General features: G+C 43.8%; 1 protein-coding gene across 11 annotated transcripts in view; it reads left to right on the top strand.

Annotated features, from left to right (window-relative positions):
- The window catches only part of atp11c (ATPase phospholipid transporting 11C), a 30,273-nt gene that overhangs the window by 10,261 nt on the left and 2,525 nt on the right, over window positions 1-17,487 (top strand). Inside the window, exons 3-30 of one of the 11 annotated variants that reach the window (XR_009713717.1) lie at window positions 97-186; window positions 4,045-4,125; window positions 4,823-4,930; window positions 5,165-5,293; window positions 6,177-6,265; window positions 6,598-6,648; window positions 6,955-7,019; window positions 7,096-7,177; window positions 7,275-7,425; window positions 7,757-7,954; window positions 8,813-9,010; window positions 9,300-9,496; window positions 9,585-9,656; window positions 9,746-9,819; window positions 9,903-10,006; window positions 10,092-10,273; window positions 10,458-10,724; window positions 10,937-11,111; window positions 11,209-11,311; window positions 11,381-11,526; window positions 11,607-11,666; window positions 12,445-12,572; window positions 12,896-13,031; window positions 13,109-13,174; window positions 13,258-13,361; window positions 13,440-13,596; window positions 15,849-15,979; window positions 16,986-17,017. Coding sequence is in view for 4 of the 11 variants with exons in the window: in XM_061272272.1 (XP_061128256.1) it covers window positions 97-186; window positions 4,045-4,125; window positions 4,823-4,930; window positions 5,165-5,293; window positions 6,177-6,265; window positions 6,598-6,648; window positions 6,955-7,019; window positions 7,096-7,177; window positions 7,275-7,425; window positions 7,757-7,954; window positions 8,813-9,010; window positions 9,300-9,496; window positions 9,585-9,656; window positions 9,746-9,819; window positions 9,903-10,006; window positions 10,092-10,273; window positions 10,458-10,724; window positions 10,937-11,111; window positions 11,209-11,311; window positions 11,381-11,526; window positions 11,607-11,666; window positions 12,445-12,572; window positions 12,896-13,031; window positions 13,109-13,174; window positions 13,258-13,361; window positions 13,440-13,596; window positions 15,740-15,844 (3,318 nt within the window). In the remaining 7 variants the exon portion in view is untranslated. Of the gene's footprint in view, window positions 1-96; window positions 187-4,044; window positions 4,126-4,822; window positions 4,931-5,164; window positions 5,294-6,176; window positions 6,266-6,597; window positions 6,649-6,954; window positions 7,020-7,095; window positions 7,178-7,274; window positions 7,426-7,756; window positions 7,955-8,812; window positions 9,011-9,299; window positions 9,497-9,584; window positions 9,657-9,745; window positions 9,820-9,902; window positions 10,007-10,091; window positions 10,274-10,457; window positions 10,725-10,936; window positions 11,112-11,208; window positions 11,312-11,380; window positions 11,527-11,606; window positions 11,667-12,444; window positions 12,573-12,895; window positions 13,032-13,108; window positions 13,175-13,257; window positions 13,362-13,439; window positions 13,597-14,516; window positions 17,058-17,487 lie in introns of those variants that run through there. The other 10 variants (XR_009713718.1, XR_009713715.1, XR_009713720.1 and 7 more) reach the window with 10 other exon arrangements.

Here is a 17,487-nt window from a genome sequence, read left to right as displayed (position 1 = left end):
CAGACTGAATACAAACATGGTGTGAATATTAAATATGCGTCAAATGATTTGTATTTCTGTACTGTTTGTAATCACTAATTTGTTCCCTTCCCGCAGTATACCGTGTGGAACTTTTTACCAAAGAACTTGTTTGAACAGTTCAGAAGAATTGCCAATTTCTACTTCCTTATCATCTTCCTGGTGCAGGTGAGGAAGCATTCACAAAATGCATGATTCACAATTATTCCGTCTACCTCTTGAGCTTTCTGGTCTATACCGACCAGTCTTAAAACATAACATTTGTCGCCTCCCTTCCATTGTCTCTCTCCTTTCCGGCTTACGCAAATCAACCTCCCCACCCACCCAGCAGCTGTCACCGCAACGGTAGCTACAAACAGGTCCTAGTGTAAACAGTCGCCCCGATGCGTCCTCACATTACATATTGACTGAATGAGCCTGCGGAGTGACTGACTGCCCAAAGCTAAGTGGTAAACTCGGAAGCATCTCCGGGCCGCAAAGGAAATTCCGTCATTCTCAAGTGGTGTAGACTCTTTCCTCCCTAGCCCAACTGTTGACACAACAGCCTGCTTATACCAGTTTGGCTGGCTGGACGCAACTAACACTTGAGTAGGGATAGGTATCCCTTAGATTTGACCAATACTGCCACTCCAAACGGTATGCTTATCGTGCCTTTTTTTTTTTTTGTTTAGAAAAACAACAAAACAATAACATCCATACTTGTTTAAAATAAATGCAGTTGTCTTGCGCGTACAATCCTAAAGAGTTGTGTTCAAGTAACGGTTAACGTGAACTGGGTTATTCAGTAACTCAGCATGAGAGTCAGCATTAAGCAGCGCAGTTGTGACTTCTACCCCGCCACAAAGCAAATAAGAAGCGTTGTTAAAATTATGCCAGTCTCCAACACAGACTTCAAGTTCTTGGGTTCGGTCTGTTGTGAGTTTGCCACTGTACCTAATGTTGTGGCCTACGAGGGAATGCCTCGGCTGCGTTTGGCGTCATGGGTGTTGCGGGTTTGCTGACAACCCAAGCTGCAGCGTGGCTGGCTGGCATTTCTCCACTAATCCAAAGTCGCTAGAGGGTTTTCTTATTTCTAACCGCTCATTTTTACCCCCTCTAATATATCGGAGAAAGCAGGGAGGGAAGATTAACCAACAGGTATACATGCGCTCGTTTTTTTTACCTCATCTCTTGGACAGAAATAAACCTTTTCACTCATTTGTGAGAGCCGGCGTCATGGAAGTGTTGGCCATCAAGCCAACTCTTCTCTTCCCCTTTTGTCATTTGGTGTCTTTTCCCCTTTTTCGGTCCCTCCCTCTCACACAGACACACACACACACTTCTCTCCGCAGCGCTGCACTGCCAACGTCAGCATCCAGGAAGTCCTCTGTGTGATTCTGAGCACCACAAATAGGCACAGGCTGATAAAAAAGCGCCACTCTCCTATAAATAGCCCTGCGTGTCTTTGCACGAATTTGATCAAATGGGAATAGTAGAATGGCGTGAGAGCACAGGAACATGGCACTGAAAGCTCCAGAGAGGAAAGAGGCGGCAGAACCAGGAAGAAGAAGAAGGGTGGGTGGCGTGAAGAGGGATGAAGTGCGAAGTGAAGGAAGATGACGCAAACACAAACATGCATGCACACGTTGCCCTGGGACCTGAGGGTGGGTGGGTGGGGGCTTTTGAGGGGATCTTGCTGTCTGCCTCTCACTCTGACACACTTTTGCAGCTGATACGAGAGGTTTGTGCTGGGCTGATACCACAGCGGCACACCGACAACACCACTATATTTTATTTATTTATCTATATATATATATATTTTGCATTTGGTGCAGAGGGGCAAAACATACCTCGCTGTATTGCTCGAGGGTTGCAAAGGCTCCGCCAGTGTTTTGTTTAATAGAAGGACATCTGTTTTATGTCATGATGTAATTGATGAATGCTGGTCGGGTTTTTCAAAGTATTAAAACCAAAAAGGGAGTTGACACAACGCTATTCCAAATATGGTTGTTGTGCTGAAGATAGTCCATACTGGACTATTTTGAGGAAGACAGATTGCTTTTTATAGACCACGTTCATCGTTAGATTTGTCATAGAGATGACAAATGATGAACAAACAACACTTTTGGCTGAAAGCTTTCTTTTTTTTTTTTGGTTTGTTTTTCTTCCGTGCTGTGGTTTGACCATCTGACTGGTGCATCACAGAGACATGCTGTCCCCAGTTTGTGGTGTTGTTTTTTTGGTTTTAAACTTCCCCTAATCAGTCAATCCTCCTTTCTAAACATGTGACTAAAGGTTTGCTGTAACTTTTTTTCGCTGTTTATTTATTTATTTATTTAGGTGGTTGGAAAGTTAACTCTAAGACCTTGTCTACAAGCATGGCTGGGGAAGTTTATGGACTTTTGGGGAAAAAAACCCTCAAATACATCTATACTTTGCACGATCTTCTTTGGACTACAAACTAGTCAGGACTGAAACCATAGTATTTCATGAGGCCAGATTGTATCCTCTCTTTATGAGATACGAATGACCCCATTTTTAATGTTCAAATGACTAGCCCCTGTTTTTCTTCGACTTGACAACAAAATTTGAAATGCAAGTGCTGTATCATAGCAGTGAACTCTTCCCTCTTTACAACAAGCACTTACACATGAAGAGTTTGTCAAGGGATTATATTTTAGGTTATTCATTGCCGCTCCCAGTTGAAGTTGACGGTTAAACCAGTGCTTCTCAATTATTTTCTGTTACGCCCCCCCCTAGCAAGAAGAAAACTATTCGCGCCCCCCCCTCCCCAACGTGACTTTCCTAACTTGTCTTGTAAGTCGTAAAATGTTGCACTGTCGCAAACGTCATAGAAGTAACAATGAGAGCGCCACTGCCCTCTGCTGGGAAGATGCGCAATTACACTTTATTCTAGTACTGCAAAAAAAAAGCCTGTTCCCCAGGGTCACACGCGCCCCCCCAGGTATAGCACGGCGCCCCCCAAGGGGGGCGCGCCCCACTATTTGAGAAGCACTGGGTTAAACGAAGACATGGGGTTGCCTGAGGAAAGTCAGTCAAGTTAAACAAGCAATATGAAACGGGATAACAAGTAGCGCTGATGTCACTTTATGAGGTGAGGCAAGGCAGTTTTAGTTGAATTGCAAACCTCAAATCATGTGAACTTAATGTACTTATATACCTTCAATGGATGCTTGAACACACACGGTGCAGTAACACATGTAGACAGACAATCAGGACTGAGGCTCTATATTAAACTGCGTCCAGTTGGCCATAGTGGCCATAGAATTGACAGATTACATAAAGTATAGAGTGACTTGGACTTTTTCTGGTCTTTTTTTTTTCACCACGGCAGTCTGGATGTCCTGTGGCACCACACTGCCTCTCACAGGTCAATCTTGTTACTACGACACAAATTATTTGGTGCGCTGTGCTAGTCGTCATGTCACATTTTAGAAATCAATGTTTGTGTGTTTGTATTCTGCTTTTATTCCTGCTTTCACAGGTGATTGAGCTCTGGTTTAGTGAGAGCAGGATCATAAATTCCAATGATAATCTCATGACGGTTACAGAAGGCCGTTTGTGTGCGTTTAGCAGGAAGCTTTGGTCATGTGGTGCTCCGTGACAGGCTGTTTGGGATTACCCAATTCCTGCTCCAAATTCTAAAACACTGCCGTTGGCGTCAAATAGAATTCACATGCTTCAGCTTTTGTGCACACAAAAATCAAACTGGTAATGCGAGTTGGACGATGTTCTGCTCCGGCATGACCGTGCTTGACAAATTAAGCCAGCTCGTGCTGAACATCAGTTTCTCAACTGTTTTTCTCACGATTCAGCGGGGGTAATAACACGGTTTCCAAAACACAGACTACACCCTGCATTTACTGAAAGAAGGCCTCCCCCACCAAACTACTTCCTCACTCATTCCTCCCAAAAACACACATCTGCCACTGATAAACTCTGCAATCTGCTAATTCAAAGCAAAGAAGCTTGCAAAAGTAGTACAGCCTTGATTTCCCCTTTTTTTGTTGTTGTTGTTCCCAATAGGTGATAGTGGACACCCCCACCAGCCCAGTCACCAGTGGCCTACCCTTATTTTTTGTGATTACAGTGACGGCGATCAAGCAGGTAGGATCCTGGCCAGCAAGCAGTGTGTGTGTGGATATGCTAATTCCCCCAAAAGACTTCTCACCTAATCATAGACTTCTTCCTCATTATTTCCATTTGTCCTTTCTGCTGAAATGTACATGACTAATGTGTTCTGGACTTTGTAATAATGGGCTACTGCTGAATTCTGATTAGGGAAGACAAAAAAAAGGGGCCTCTGAAGGACTGACCACAGGGAACTTTTCAATGAGCGTAATTCTTGTCTTTGTTACCGCTGTGCCCCCCCCCTTCAGATGTATTGTTTAAGAACTGACTTTTTAGTCGGTACACCGCTGAGGCTTTGAAATGCACACTGGTGGCCGGACTTCCTTCTGTAAACGTGTGTGACCCACTGATAGAGCTTGATGGCCTTTGGTTTGAAAAAAGACAATGTGGCCTTCTGGGTGACTCTTGTTACTCAGCTGTTGGCAGCCATGTAGATATGAAAACAAACCGAAGGCATACATTCTTTTTCCATGTAATGTGTGCAAGGCTCATAGGGGCGATTTGTTTAAGGTTCCTGTATAGTAAAATAAAGCAGCGCTAATATAATTTATTTTATTTGAATTCCCCACTTTTTTTTTTCTTCTCAAGTGTTAACTGTAAAGTGCCCCAGAAGATCTGAATTTCTTTGACTTGTATACATGAAAATGTGCCCTTCCAAATGTGTCCCCGGCAGGGCTATGAGGACTGGCTCCGACACAAGGCTGACAATGAGGTGAACAAGTACCCCGTGACAGTGCTTGAAAACGGTCTGAGGCTACGGAAGGAGAGTGAGAAGATCAAGGTAGCGTACATAGTCACTGCTAGCTAGCCTGCTGAGAAATGGTGATTTCCCGGGAAGTGTAGTTTTGGTGGTTGAACTGACCACTAAACAAATGATAGATTTCACTTTTATGCTGATGGTTTTAGGAAGCTAATATTTTTTGTCGGTCAAACGTATGAAGTACAACAACACCGTTTTGAACATTCATCGTGGATGTGTGCCCATTTATGAGAAATAAATGTCACTTTTATCTAGGTGGGAGACATTTTGGAGGTGGAAGAAGATGAGACCTTTCCCTGTGATTTAATCCTGCTCAGATCCAGCCGGGATGATGACACCTGTTTTGTTACCACTGCTAGTCTGGATGGCGAGTCCAACCATAAAGTAAGTTTCAATTGTTTTCAGGCGTATAGTCCCAAACAGAGGGCTATAACAAACAGGGATCAGTAACTTTGTTTTTGTTATTACTCTCTTCCAGTGTGTTTAAATTAGATTGTTTAAAAACCAAAGCAATATTTCCTATAGGAAGTAATGTAAATCACAATAATATGTTATGTAAAAATACAAAACAATACATAGTATTGAGGTTCAAATTGGTCAATACTAGTGACCAATGAAATACGTAAATGAACATCTAACATTTTACTTTGACTGCACTTTGGTTTGTTACCTGTTGTCTTATTTAGCAGCACAGTTTAAGCTAGTTTGTGCTTGTTTCTTAAGTGTGACTGCTCAATGCATTGGCCCATCTCCTGACGATATTTAATGCGATTCGGGACTCAGGAAATGTTCCTCTGTCTTGGCAAGAAGCATCTATTGTTCCTAGCCCCAAACCAGGCAAGGCCCACTCTGACCCCACGAACCCAGTAGCCTTGATGAGTTGCCATTTGACTGAATATCAGTGTGACTTCAGGAAGGGGAAGAGTAGGGTGGACCATTTTGTCCGACCGGAGACCTTTATACGTGAGAGGGAACATGTGATGGCAGTCTTCTTTGACCTTGAAAAACGTGATGGACATGCATCAATTACCCCCCAAAAAAATTTAGGCCCGAGTCAGTTTTTTCTTTTCATGAAAACGCCAAAATGTGGGTGAAAAAAAAAAAAGTGTTAAAACTGAATCGAATGAAAACGAGGGTTCCATTGGTTATTCCTGGTTTCTTCTTTTTTTTTTTAAACATCTTTTGTCACCATGCCAATGTGTTCAGGTGATTTTACTTTCCCCCATTGTGTCGGATTCATGACGCTCAGTCTCTTCCTCATCTTCAGACACACTACACTGTTCCAGACATAGAGAAGGATCTGGAATCCCTCAGTGCCACTTTGGAGTGTGAACAGCCTCAGCCTGACCTTTATAAGTGGGTATTTAACGCATTCACACTGCAAGTCTACAAAAAACATCCATAGGATTTCTGTCATATCTCCGAGTTGTTGAACAGATGTAGAAATCTTCTGCTATCCTATTGGAAAAAAAACACAAGGATCACCACAATAACTTTAACCCGATGAAAGTAATATAAAAGAGGCATTGTTAACTCCCAATCATTACCGAAATAACTTGAAACTAAATTTGTTGAAATGCATCTTGACAAGAAGGAAGGAGACGAGGACAAAAAGGATGCCAACGCTTTTGTGCGCGTCTGTATCTCTGCTCAGAGAGTCGATAATGCGTGTGCTTTTTTTGTGCCAGGTTCGTCGGCCGTATGCACATCTACAAAAGCAATCAGGAGACTGTAGTAAGGTGAGAGCACTCAATATTAGTCCAGCAAGCACATGTTGAAGTCAGAGACGGATCAAAAAACTGTTTGCGTTCAATCATTCTTTTATTGATCCTTCATTGTAACAGTAGTGCTCTGGTAAACTTAAAAGGGTCTGGCTTGGATTCAGAAACTCCAAAACAAATGCCAGTGACTCCCTGCGAACGAACGAGTGTCCCTGCACCTTTTAGAGACAGTGCCAGCTGCGCTGCCAGGTTTCCATTTTATGAAATGAGAAGAATGTGGAATCCACTGCCCCCAGTTTGACTTAAACCGATGATCCTGTGCAGGTCTTTGGGCCCGGAGAACTTGCTGCTTAAAGGAGCAACCTTAAAAAATACTGAGAAAGTCTGCGGTGAGTCTACGTTCTCATGCATCATGTTTTATGATCAAAAGTACCAAAGTGTAAGTACTCTTGTGGGTTATTTAAGGTGTCGCTATTTACACTGGCATGGAGACCAAAATGGCTCTCAATTATCAGGGCAAATCTCAGAAACGCTCTGCTGTGGAGAAGTAAGTTCACACCAAGGTGCCAGTATGGTCGGTCACCCATGTGTGACAGCAACCTTTTCAGTAACCAGGCATTTTTACATCCCCCCCCCTCCCTCAGGTCCATCAATGCCTTCCTTTTGGTGTACCTTTGCATTTTGTTGAGCAAGGCCCTGGTGTGCACCACGCTCAAGTATGTGTGGCAAAGCAAGCCCGGACAAGATGAGCCTTGGTACAATACGAAAACCCAGAAAGAGAAGGACACCAATCAGGCAAGTGGTTTTGTTTTTTATTTTTGGATTTTACAATGCGCATGCTAACGTCAAAGGCAGCAGCGTCACGCAACATATTTTTAATCTTGTTTTACAAGCTTCACCCTTTACTGATCGGCTCTAATAAAATTACGCAGTGTAAAAACTGCACCGCACATCAACACTGTGAAATTGCCCATTTCATTCATTGACTGTTAACCTTTTGCACCAATCAACTATTAACATTTCAATCCAAACAACGTGGTTTATTACCCCAACATTGCAACAAAATCATTGTTGCGACACCAAAGTAAGATCTATCATGTCTAATCTGCTCTCTTTCTCTCACCAGTATCTAAAGATGTTCACCGACTTCCTGTCATTCATGGTGCTTTTCAACTTCATCATTCCCGTGTCCATGTACGTGACCGTTGAGATGCAAAAGTTTTTGGGGTCCTTTTTCATCGCCTGGGACAAGGATTTCTTTGACCCAGAAATCCAGGAAGGGGCGCTGGTCAACACCTCCGACCTCAATGAGGAACTGGGACAGGTCAGTATTTACAAAGATTATTGGGGTTTAGTGTGTATTCAGACCTGACTGTTTGGTCCGCTTCAAAAGGGTCAGGGTTCGACTTGAACGCTGGTCCGAACCCTGGTGCAGATTAAAGAATTGGACCGAGGCCCACTTTTTAAAGTGGTCTCGTTTCGCTTCCAAACAACTTCTGGTGCGTTTCACTTCAGGTGTGACTACAAACAGTGAAGGTCTGCACCAACAGCCCAAATATGCCGAGCAGGAATGCAGTGCGTAAGACTCGCACGTTTTCCGCCATTTCTGGGTCTGTGCTCTGTGTGCCGCCCTGGTCGTTGCTGTCCAATGGGAGCACAGATCGCCACAAGCGTGGATGTGTATACTTCACTTGCAAAATGTTCGTTTGTACTTCGCACCAGACGCAAAAAATTCAATCCGCTTTTGGCCCAGAACAAACGAGCGGACTAAAGGACTTTTCTGGTCTGAATACACCCTCAGATTGCAAACATACGTCTTAGGCGTGGCTGTTAAATTAAATTATGCAGGTGTAACCTAATAAGAAGTCAACATAATACTATTAGATTCTTGTGCTGAAATGATGAAACTTTAACTAACAGTGATCTCCAACCGATGCACTTTTAAAGGCTAATAAGTAACCCCTAGCAGTCTGTGTCATTTTGTCTTATTTAGTTTTATGGCACTTGTAATTGCCCTCATTTGCCATTGACATTTAGATTTGCCCGCTGACTGAGATGACAGAGATGCAAAGTTAATGCGGTGTGCAAGGTTAATGATCAATGCAGTGTTACTCTATCAATGGGACCGACTGTTCAAATTGACAACACTTTTTTTTTGTGTGTGTGTTTGCGCTGCCTGCAGGTGGAGTATGTCTTCACGGACAAGACGGGGACCCTCACTCAGAATAACATGGAGTTCATTGAGTGCTGCATCGATGGATACCAGTACAAGCATCAAGACTTTGACGCAGAATTAGACGGATTAAACTCGGAAGTAGAGGAAGATTTATTTTGTGTCACAGATGGGCCCATGACCAAACTGAAGGAAAAAGCTGACAAGGTAGGTGTTTGGTGGCGGCGCCCCATCTGTTGTACACAGGAGAGGGGGGGGAACAACTACTCACACATGCAGCAACATACGGATGCCTGTGATATTGCTCAGTGCTCCGGAAGGCCCTTCACAGGTCACCCACATACAGTATTTGCCGTGTCAGCATATGTATCCAGCTCTCAAGTATTGATGGCACGAGTGCCTGAAAACACTTTGTACACTGCGGCACAACGTGTATGATATGAAAAAGGTTGCTGCAACACTTGAGTTGATTTTTCCCTGTGAATGTTGTCGCTAGGACCGCGAGGAGCTGTTTCTGCGCGCCCTTTGTCTGTGCCACACGGTTCAGGTGAAGGAGTCCCCTGAGCAGAGTCCAGTCCAAGGTGACGGGTTTGGCGAACAGGTGGATTCCGTTGTACTCGGCGCCCCTAAGGATGAGAGGGGCTTCATAGCGTCCTCACCTGATGAGGTCGCTCTGGTCAAGGGTGCCATGAGGTAAGGAAGGGGCTGTGCGTCGCTGCAGGATTCATTTTTACAATGACCATTTAGAATAAAGTTGTGGTGGTTTGTCTCCTCCTGCCAGGTATGGCTTCAAATTTCTGGGTCTGGAAAGTAAAGCCATGAAAATCCTCAACAGGAGCCATGAAATCGAAGTGTAAGTTTAGTACATAAAAAAACAAAAAAAAACTCAAGTTCTTCATCTGGGTCTTCTTGGATGATTTTTTTTTGTTTCTCTCTTTTCAGCTATGAGTTGCTTCATGTGTTGAATTTTGACCCAGTGAGAAGACGAATGAGTGTGATTGTCAAATGCAAGTCAGGTGAATGGTCTCAACTTTCTATTTTGAGTTTCATTTATTTACGTACCACCTTTAACACGTTTGTGCTTATCAATGTCCTACAGGTGATATTGTGCTCTTCTGCAAGGGAGCAGACTCCTCCATTTTCCCTCGCGTCAGACAGGAGGAAGTAGAACCGACACGTGTGCACGTGGAGCGGAACGCAAAGGTGGGCTGGCTGACACATCCTCGCACATCTGACAAATAGAGATTCATTCCAAGTTCTCTTGGACGCGATGTAATTTGTGATGCAGGAGGGCTACAGAACACTGTGTGTGGCTTACAAACTACTCGACCTGGAGGAGTACGCCCAGGTAGACGCGAGCCTGAGGGAAGCCAGGCTGGCTCTGCAGGGCAGGGAGGAAAAGCTCGTGGCCATTTATAACGAAGTGGAGACCGGCATGAGTCTCATCGGCGCGACTGCTGTTGAAGATAGGTGGGTGTGTTTTGTTTTGTGTGAGATTGAAACGTCACAAAGCTCAGGACACTGTCCCCTCTTCACTGTTTTCCCGTGAGATGATACTGCCATCTTGTGATTAAATCGAGTACATACACACAAAGTTAGGGATGTTCTCTGGGAGGTTTGCTTTTGTTGATGAAGTACAAATATTCCTTTGCAGACTTCAAGAGGAGGCCGCAGAAACAATGGAGGCTCTGCAGGGGGCCGGCATTAAGATCTGGGTCCTGACGGGAGACAAAATGGAGACGGCAAAGTCTACCTGTTTTGCCTGTCGCTTGTTTCAGATGACCACCGAGCTGTTAGAGCTAACGGTGCGCACTCTGGATGAAGGAGGTCAAAAGCGCGAGGAACGACTGCACGAGCTCTTACTCGAGTATCACAAGAAAGCGGTGCAGGATTCGCCAGCCTTAGAAAATGGCATCAGCGGGTTGGTTGTCTAAACTTTGGTGGTGATGTACAGTAGCTCACAAACATGAGCACACAACTCGCCATCTTATGTAATTCATGTTGATTTGAGGCAGTTTGGTTACCAAATTTAATTTGATGACTCATTGTTGTGACACTGTATCACTGCACTTAAAAAAATGAGCGTGTGGCATTCTTTGCAGTGCTTAAATCCTTTGTGTTTTCTTCAAACAGGAACTGGTCGGTTACCAGCCACGACTATGGTTTCATTATTGATGGAGCCACTCTATCAATGGTGCTCAACTCCGCCGATTCCAACTCCAGCCACTACAGGAACCTCTTCCTGCAGATTTGTCAAAACTGCACCGCTGTGCTCTGCTGTCGCATGGCTCCATTGCAAAAGGCCCAGGTCAGGGAAAGCATGGGCCATTCCTCCATTGTCTACTGAATCAAAGAATTCAATTCCTTTCGGAGTTCTCATTTGCTTGCCTCATTCTTTTCTTCAGATTGTAAAACTGGTGAAGAACTCTAAAGGCAACCCGATTACCCTCTCCATTGGTGATGGTGCCAATGACGTCAGCATGATTTTGGAAGCTCATGTTGGCATCGGTAAGAATTCTCATGCCAAATCTGACACAAGAAAGTCCTTTGGCTTCTCATTTCCTCTGGATATTTCAGGCATCAAGGGTAAAGAGGGTCGGCAGGCGGTGAGGAACAGTGATTACGCCATCCCCAAACTCAAGCACCTGAAGAAACTCCTGCTGGCCCATGGACATCTCTACTATGTTCGCATTGCACACTTGGTTCAGTATTTCTTCTACAAGGTAGCAGAGCAAAAACACTTCATCCTATCCCCCGCACATGCTTTTGAGATGATCTTCACACTCGACCATTTTTCCCACAGAACCTGTGCTTCATCTTACCTCAATTTTTGTACCAGTTCTTCTGCGGCCATTCTCAGCAGGTGAGTACGCAATGAGAACCCTGAAAGTTTTAAAAACGTTGTGATCGTCAAGTGGCTGTTAAACTCGCTCCGCCCCATCTTTCCCTCTGATTGACCCTTTGTTATTGCCCTCAGATGTTTGCACGTCCATCCATGCTAGATGCAGAAATGTTGCCTCAATCATAGTAAAAATGTCTGGCGTGTAAGCATAGCGGTATCCTAGACTGCAGCTAGAATTCTTCAATTAAATATGACATATAAATCTATCAAGTGACCTTTTATACTCTAAATAGGTCACATCGATTTGCTGTAAGTCTTTCATGAACATTAGGAAGGTTTGGACTAACTTAACTGATGTTTACAAGTAAGAAAACATGTTAACTAAGGAAGGGCCTGGATGGTATTTCCAGCAGAATAAATATCCTATCACTCAATGTGCTTGCTAGCAAACTTTTGCTTAACTTTGTTCAGTGGAAATGGAATTCGAGGCCGGTTTACCACAGCAGCGGTTTCCAGCATGGTGGTCATAATTTGAATCTATTAAGTTGACAGACTTAATTTCATTCAGCTTCACTCATCTGTGTTTGCAAGTGACTGTGCTTCGTCACCTCAAGACCTCATGGTCAGCGATTAGTTGACACTCTAGCGGTCATTGCGGAGTCGTGAAGTTGACGATACATTTTGTCTGTTGTGTTTTAGATTAATGAGCGTATGTGTATCAGTTTTGTCCTCTCCTTGATAATAACCCCTGGCCCCACCCCCACCCACCTTTGTCATCCATTGTGGCCGTCCTCCCCAGCCCCTCTATGACGCAGCCTATCTGACGATGTACAACATCTGCTTCACCTCTATGCCCATCCTGGCTTACAGCCTCTTGGAGCAGCACATCAGTATCCAGGCTTTGCTGAACAATGCTCCCCTCTACAGGTACGCCCTGGAATCTTCCCTAGATCGCAGTCGGAGGCTGAGATAATTTTCAGGAATGCAGGGGGGGGGGGGTTTGTTGTGAAATACAAGTTACTTATTTATTTAATAATACTGAAAATATATTGTTTTATGCTGTTGCAATGCTGTAATCAGTCATCATGATAGATAGATAGATAGATAGATAGATAGATAGATAGATAGATAGATAGATAGATAGATAGATAGATAGATAGATAGATAGATAGATAGATAAAGTTGCATCCAAGCATAAATCATCATTTAAGTGAAATGTCTGATGTTACTTTTGCACGGGCCATGTGCAGAGAGATTCGCAAGAATGCCATGTTGCGATGGAGGCCCTTCATGTACTGGACGTTACTGGGCGTCTTCCACGGTTTGGTCTTCTTCATCGGTGTGCGATGTTTGTTCAGGAACGCCGCCCTGCCGGATAACGGCCAGGTTTGTTTTTTTGCTCCTCGCACGCTTTACTCTGTGAATTTCTTAAGCTCATGTGCTATGTGTATCTTTGCATCCAGGTTTATGGGAACTGGTCATATGGCACAATTGTCTTCACCGTCCTCGTCTTCACGGTCACACTGAAGGTGAGTAGCTATTTTGAGTAATAACACGCATGTTTGGCGGGAAAATGTTTCATCTTGTTCTTTTGTGCCCTGTCTTCTCCTAGCTTGCCCTGGACACACGACACTGGACATGGGTCAACCACTTAGTAATATGGGGCTCCCTTGCATTTTACATGCTTTTCAGCTTCTTCTGGGGAGGAATTATTTGGTGAGTAAACAGGTGATCTGGACTGTTGTTGTTTCTTGCAACTGGTGTCAACCTTTTGTGCTCTCTGCCCTCCCGCAGGCCATTCCTGAGGCAGCAGCGTATGTATTTTGTGTTTGCCACCATGCTGAGATCAGTGTCAGCCTGGTTGGCCATCATCTTGCTCGTCGTGCTCAGCCTCCTGCCAGAGATCCTTCTGGCCGCCTTCCGCAAGCCCTTCAACCCATTTACTCAGCAGGTAACATACACACGCATGCAAACACTTTTTCTTTCCCAGTTTTTTTTTTTTTTGTGTAATCAAACCTGCTAAGTTGCGCATCTTTCTTTCTGTTGGATTTAAGCACATCTAAGGTGCGTTGAAGATGGGTTAATTTTTTTATTTTATGTGAACGTGCTAGTCCACACGACTGGCTGTTTAAGAAATTCAAACGGGACACAACATTAGGTACACTTGTATTGTGCCAACCGGAGCGATCAACAGGTGTGCCCTGAGAAATGAGCCATTTTCAGTGTAACAATGATAAAACATTTACTGCAAATAATATATTAATGTTCATTTCTTGCAAATGCGCTTTCAATTACTGCAACCACCCACGTTTCATAAAAAAAAAAAACGATTTGTATTCTAGCAGTCAGGTAAATTAGTGATGAGTTACAACAAACACATTGTGATTTCAGTCTATATTCTCTTTGACACGTTTTTGTTTGGTGGTGTGTGGTGGGATTTATCTAAGGATAAGTCTCCTGGTCACAAACAGTAAAAGCAGCATCACAAATTGTGCCTGAGGAAAAATGTCAATTATTCATTCCTGTTTTTATTGTTGGCATTGCTTTTTGGATATGATGCACTGCTTCACAACAACAAACTTAAAAGCCAATCCTAAACATTAGTACCTGTGTGGTATTGTCATTCCAAACATCTGCATTCCCTTTTTATAAATGCAGCTCTTGTTTCTAAGAACAATTAAATGTGCAGGTGTACCTATTGTGTTGGCTATTGACCATGAGGAGTGTATAACCCTTGCTTTCAAATGTAAACTAATTGTATTGGTACTCATTTTCCCTCCTCAAAGCGCTTTTAGCACTTAACGCTTTCTCCTCACTCTGCTTCACTTTCTCTGCTCTCGTTTCCTCCGTGGACTCCCGGTCTTCATAAAGATGAAGCACCGCCTTCCTTCCTCGGGGACTTCTACTATCTTCATGTTGTCGCAGACCGCTAGCACTCACAGCTTCTCGTGGAGTGACTGAGGTCTCTTTTCTCTTTCTGTTAGCGTTGACATCTGCCCCGCTTTTTCCATGTGTGCACTTTGACGTTCCTTTCCTCACTGTAGTCACCGTTTCTACCCTCCACGTCATCACGAACGTGGGAAGAAGCTCTATTGAATCAGCCAGTACGTTCAAACCTTGAATCTCAGCACTTAATTTGGAAGGACTGAGAATCTATGCGTGTCTTCGAGTCTTTCGTGATGATGTGCGCGGTCATATCAGTCAGCCGTTTGTTTCCTCCCAGCTGCGCCTGTCGCATGTTCAGCATACGTCCGAGCATCTAGGTCTGCATGAGGCTCAAGTCGCCATCCGCATTATGGACACGCACCGCAGCTCCCCCTTCTGGCCACTGCATTGTGTTTGTCTCTGCATGTGTATGTTTGTCTGCTGCGGAGTTCAAGGGACGGCCTTGCTCAAAAGCCACATATGATTTTTTCTTTTTTTTTAAATAGACTCTCACATCACATTTAGATGAGGTAAAGGGAAAAAATAATAATAATTTGCCCACCCCTGGTTTAAAGAGGCTGCACCTATAATTACATAGTACGCCATTTTAGAATGTCAGAGTGGCTACAATCTCAACCACTTTAGTCAAAAATGTACAAAGTGGGTTTGACTAAGGTAAGCAACTAAGGAACAGGTATTTTACTAGTCTGGTTTCCTGCAAAAAGGTGCTTTTTCTGTGTCCATGTGTCTCACTGTATTAAGTCTTTTTGTGTATTCGTTCCACTTGTCTGACAGCACTCATAAGACTGAGAGCGACAATTTCTGTCTGTCTGTTTGTTTGTGCCTGTGGTGTATGTAGAGCCATGCGAGACGTAATTCAGGATTCTCTTTTTTTTTTCCCATTTTTAATGTTTTGGGGTGGCCCACAGCCCCGTAGTCCACTCTAATAGATCCACCCCATTCCTGAGCAGATCACTTCATTCCGAATCAAAGGAAGAGTCCTCATACTGGTGTGAGCATGGTGTGAAAAAGGATTATTTGTATTAGCATTTCACCTGTGTGTTTCAGTAGTGTGTATTTGCGGTAATCCTGAATTATGTCTCCGGCGGTCCTTCATATGCTTGTCAGTTTAGTTACGTCTCTGGTGTCCTCTTACCCCACCCTTCCAGAGGAATCCAGTTGAGTCGAATTCGGGGGGCGTCCCGTCCCCACGGTCGTCAACCAGGCCCCTGCTCATGAGAACCTTTACAGATGAGTCCAATACTGTCATTTAAACAGGTACCGGTCCATCCCTGGGCCTATGAAGCCAATCTAAAGCTGCCTACCAACCCAAGCCCCCTTCAGCTGATGTCTCCACAATCCTGGCTTCTAACTTAGTCTTACTAGGCATCGATTCCATACACGACGTGGTGTGTGGCTTTGTGTTCTGCAAGCTGATATTGGTTGGCTGAAGAGATGCACACTTTCTTGCAAAATTTGGTTCATTTTTCAACAAACGTGCATTTTAAAATCAGTCAAATGGGTCTTTTCAGCCTCCCTTTTGATGCCTACCCGACCTCTCACCCCTCATCACCCGCTTTAAATCAAATCTTCCGAGTGTGCTAATGCCACCGTTGTTGGGATCGCACAAGGGTCAGCTGGCCTGTGTGATTTCGGCCTTCGCGGTTGTTGTGCTGTGACGTGATCATGCGTGCATGTTGGAACCGTGCCTTCATTATTTGTGTCAACCACAGTCAGAATGCAGCTACAGTACATCGGCACGGTGGAAAGGTCACATGATTGAAAGAGTAGTGCTCATCCTGGTTCTTTTTGCAATCAGAAATTGGTACCCTTATTTCATTCTGTAGGTGTTTTCATCATATTTGTACATGCTGGGGTGCCTTGAGCAAAAGTTGACCCCTCGATAGTTGCTAGCATGCTCACGCAACACATTAATTTACATCAAGGCACCACTGTCATTTTAACAATATGAAAAAAAAAAAGCAACATTACCATTATAACATAAAAGCTGTCAAATTAAAACACTTGTGAAAAGAAATGGGATGATGCAATTTTCCTATGAGTGGTGGTGACTAACAATGATAGTTTTTTATTTTTTTTTACACACTTAACACGGTTTCGGTGTCCAAAATGTTCATATTGCAGGTCGCAACTATTGAGTGGTATTTTTGCCAACATTTTTGCTCAACGATACGAGCAACATCCTATCTCACGCTTCCCTCGGAAGCTGCAAACTTCCACCTATTCTCTCTCTGCAATGTGAACATCAGAGGGTGTAGCCCATACTTTTGTTTTTGTGTGTGTTGTGTTTTGACCACATCCTGTAGTCAGTCAGAGCTACGTGTGATCGCCTGATGACTTTTAAAGTGTACAATGGCATCTGGCGCTTAACCCCCATTTGTGTTCCCCAACTAGCTGCCCGACGAAGACCAGCTGTGCACATCCAGGTAAAGCAAGAGGACAGAGTAATATTCACTTTTTGCAGTGGTGAGGAGAAGCCAAGTACAAATACTTCCTGACTGTACTTAAGTAGACTTGCAGGTGTCTTGACGTGTTTGGGAAAAAGGTCAACTCAACCAAAGTTGAGATTGTGATCACGGGAATTGCGATCGTTGAAAACCACAAGCAAGCGTTAAACATGTTTTCATCTAATTTTGTAAAAACAGCTTACATGTCTTCTCCCAGTGGCTGTGTCATTTTTGTAACCCGATTCACCAAGTTAGCGGGGAACATGTTTTGAGAGCGCTTAAGTTGTGCCAATGCCTGCTAATTCGTAAAACTAGAATTAGCAGAAGGGAAAATAGTATCTTGCACCTACTTGTTGTCTCCATAGGTAATGTCAAAACTCCATGAATCTGTTTGTTGTCACATAGCACCACAAACCTGAATTTCACAGACAAGCTTACCTGTTGAAAAC

Source organism: Syngnathus typhle, linkage group LG1 (genome assembly GCF_033458585.1).
Source record: "Syngnathus typhle isolate RoL2023-S1 ecotype Sweden linkage group LG1, RoL_Styp_1.0, whole genome shotgun sequence".
Lineage (NCBI taxonomy): Eukaryota > Metazoa > Chordata > Actinopteri > Syngnathiformes > Syngnathidae > Syngnathus > Syngnathus typhle.
Note: the sequence above shows the minus strand (reverse complement) of the source record. Positions and strands in the feature narration are given on the sequence as shown.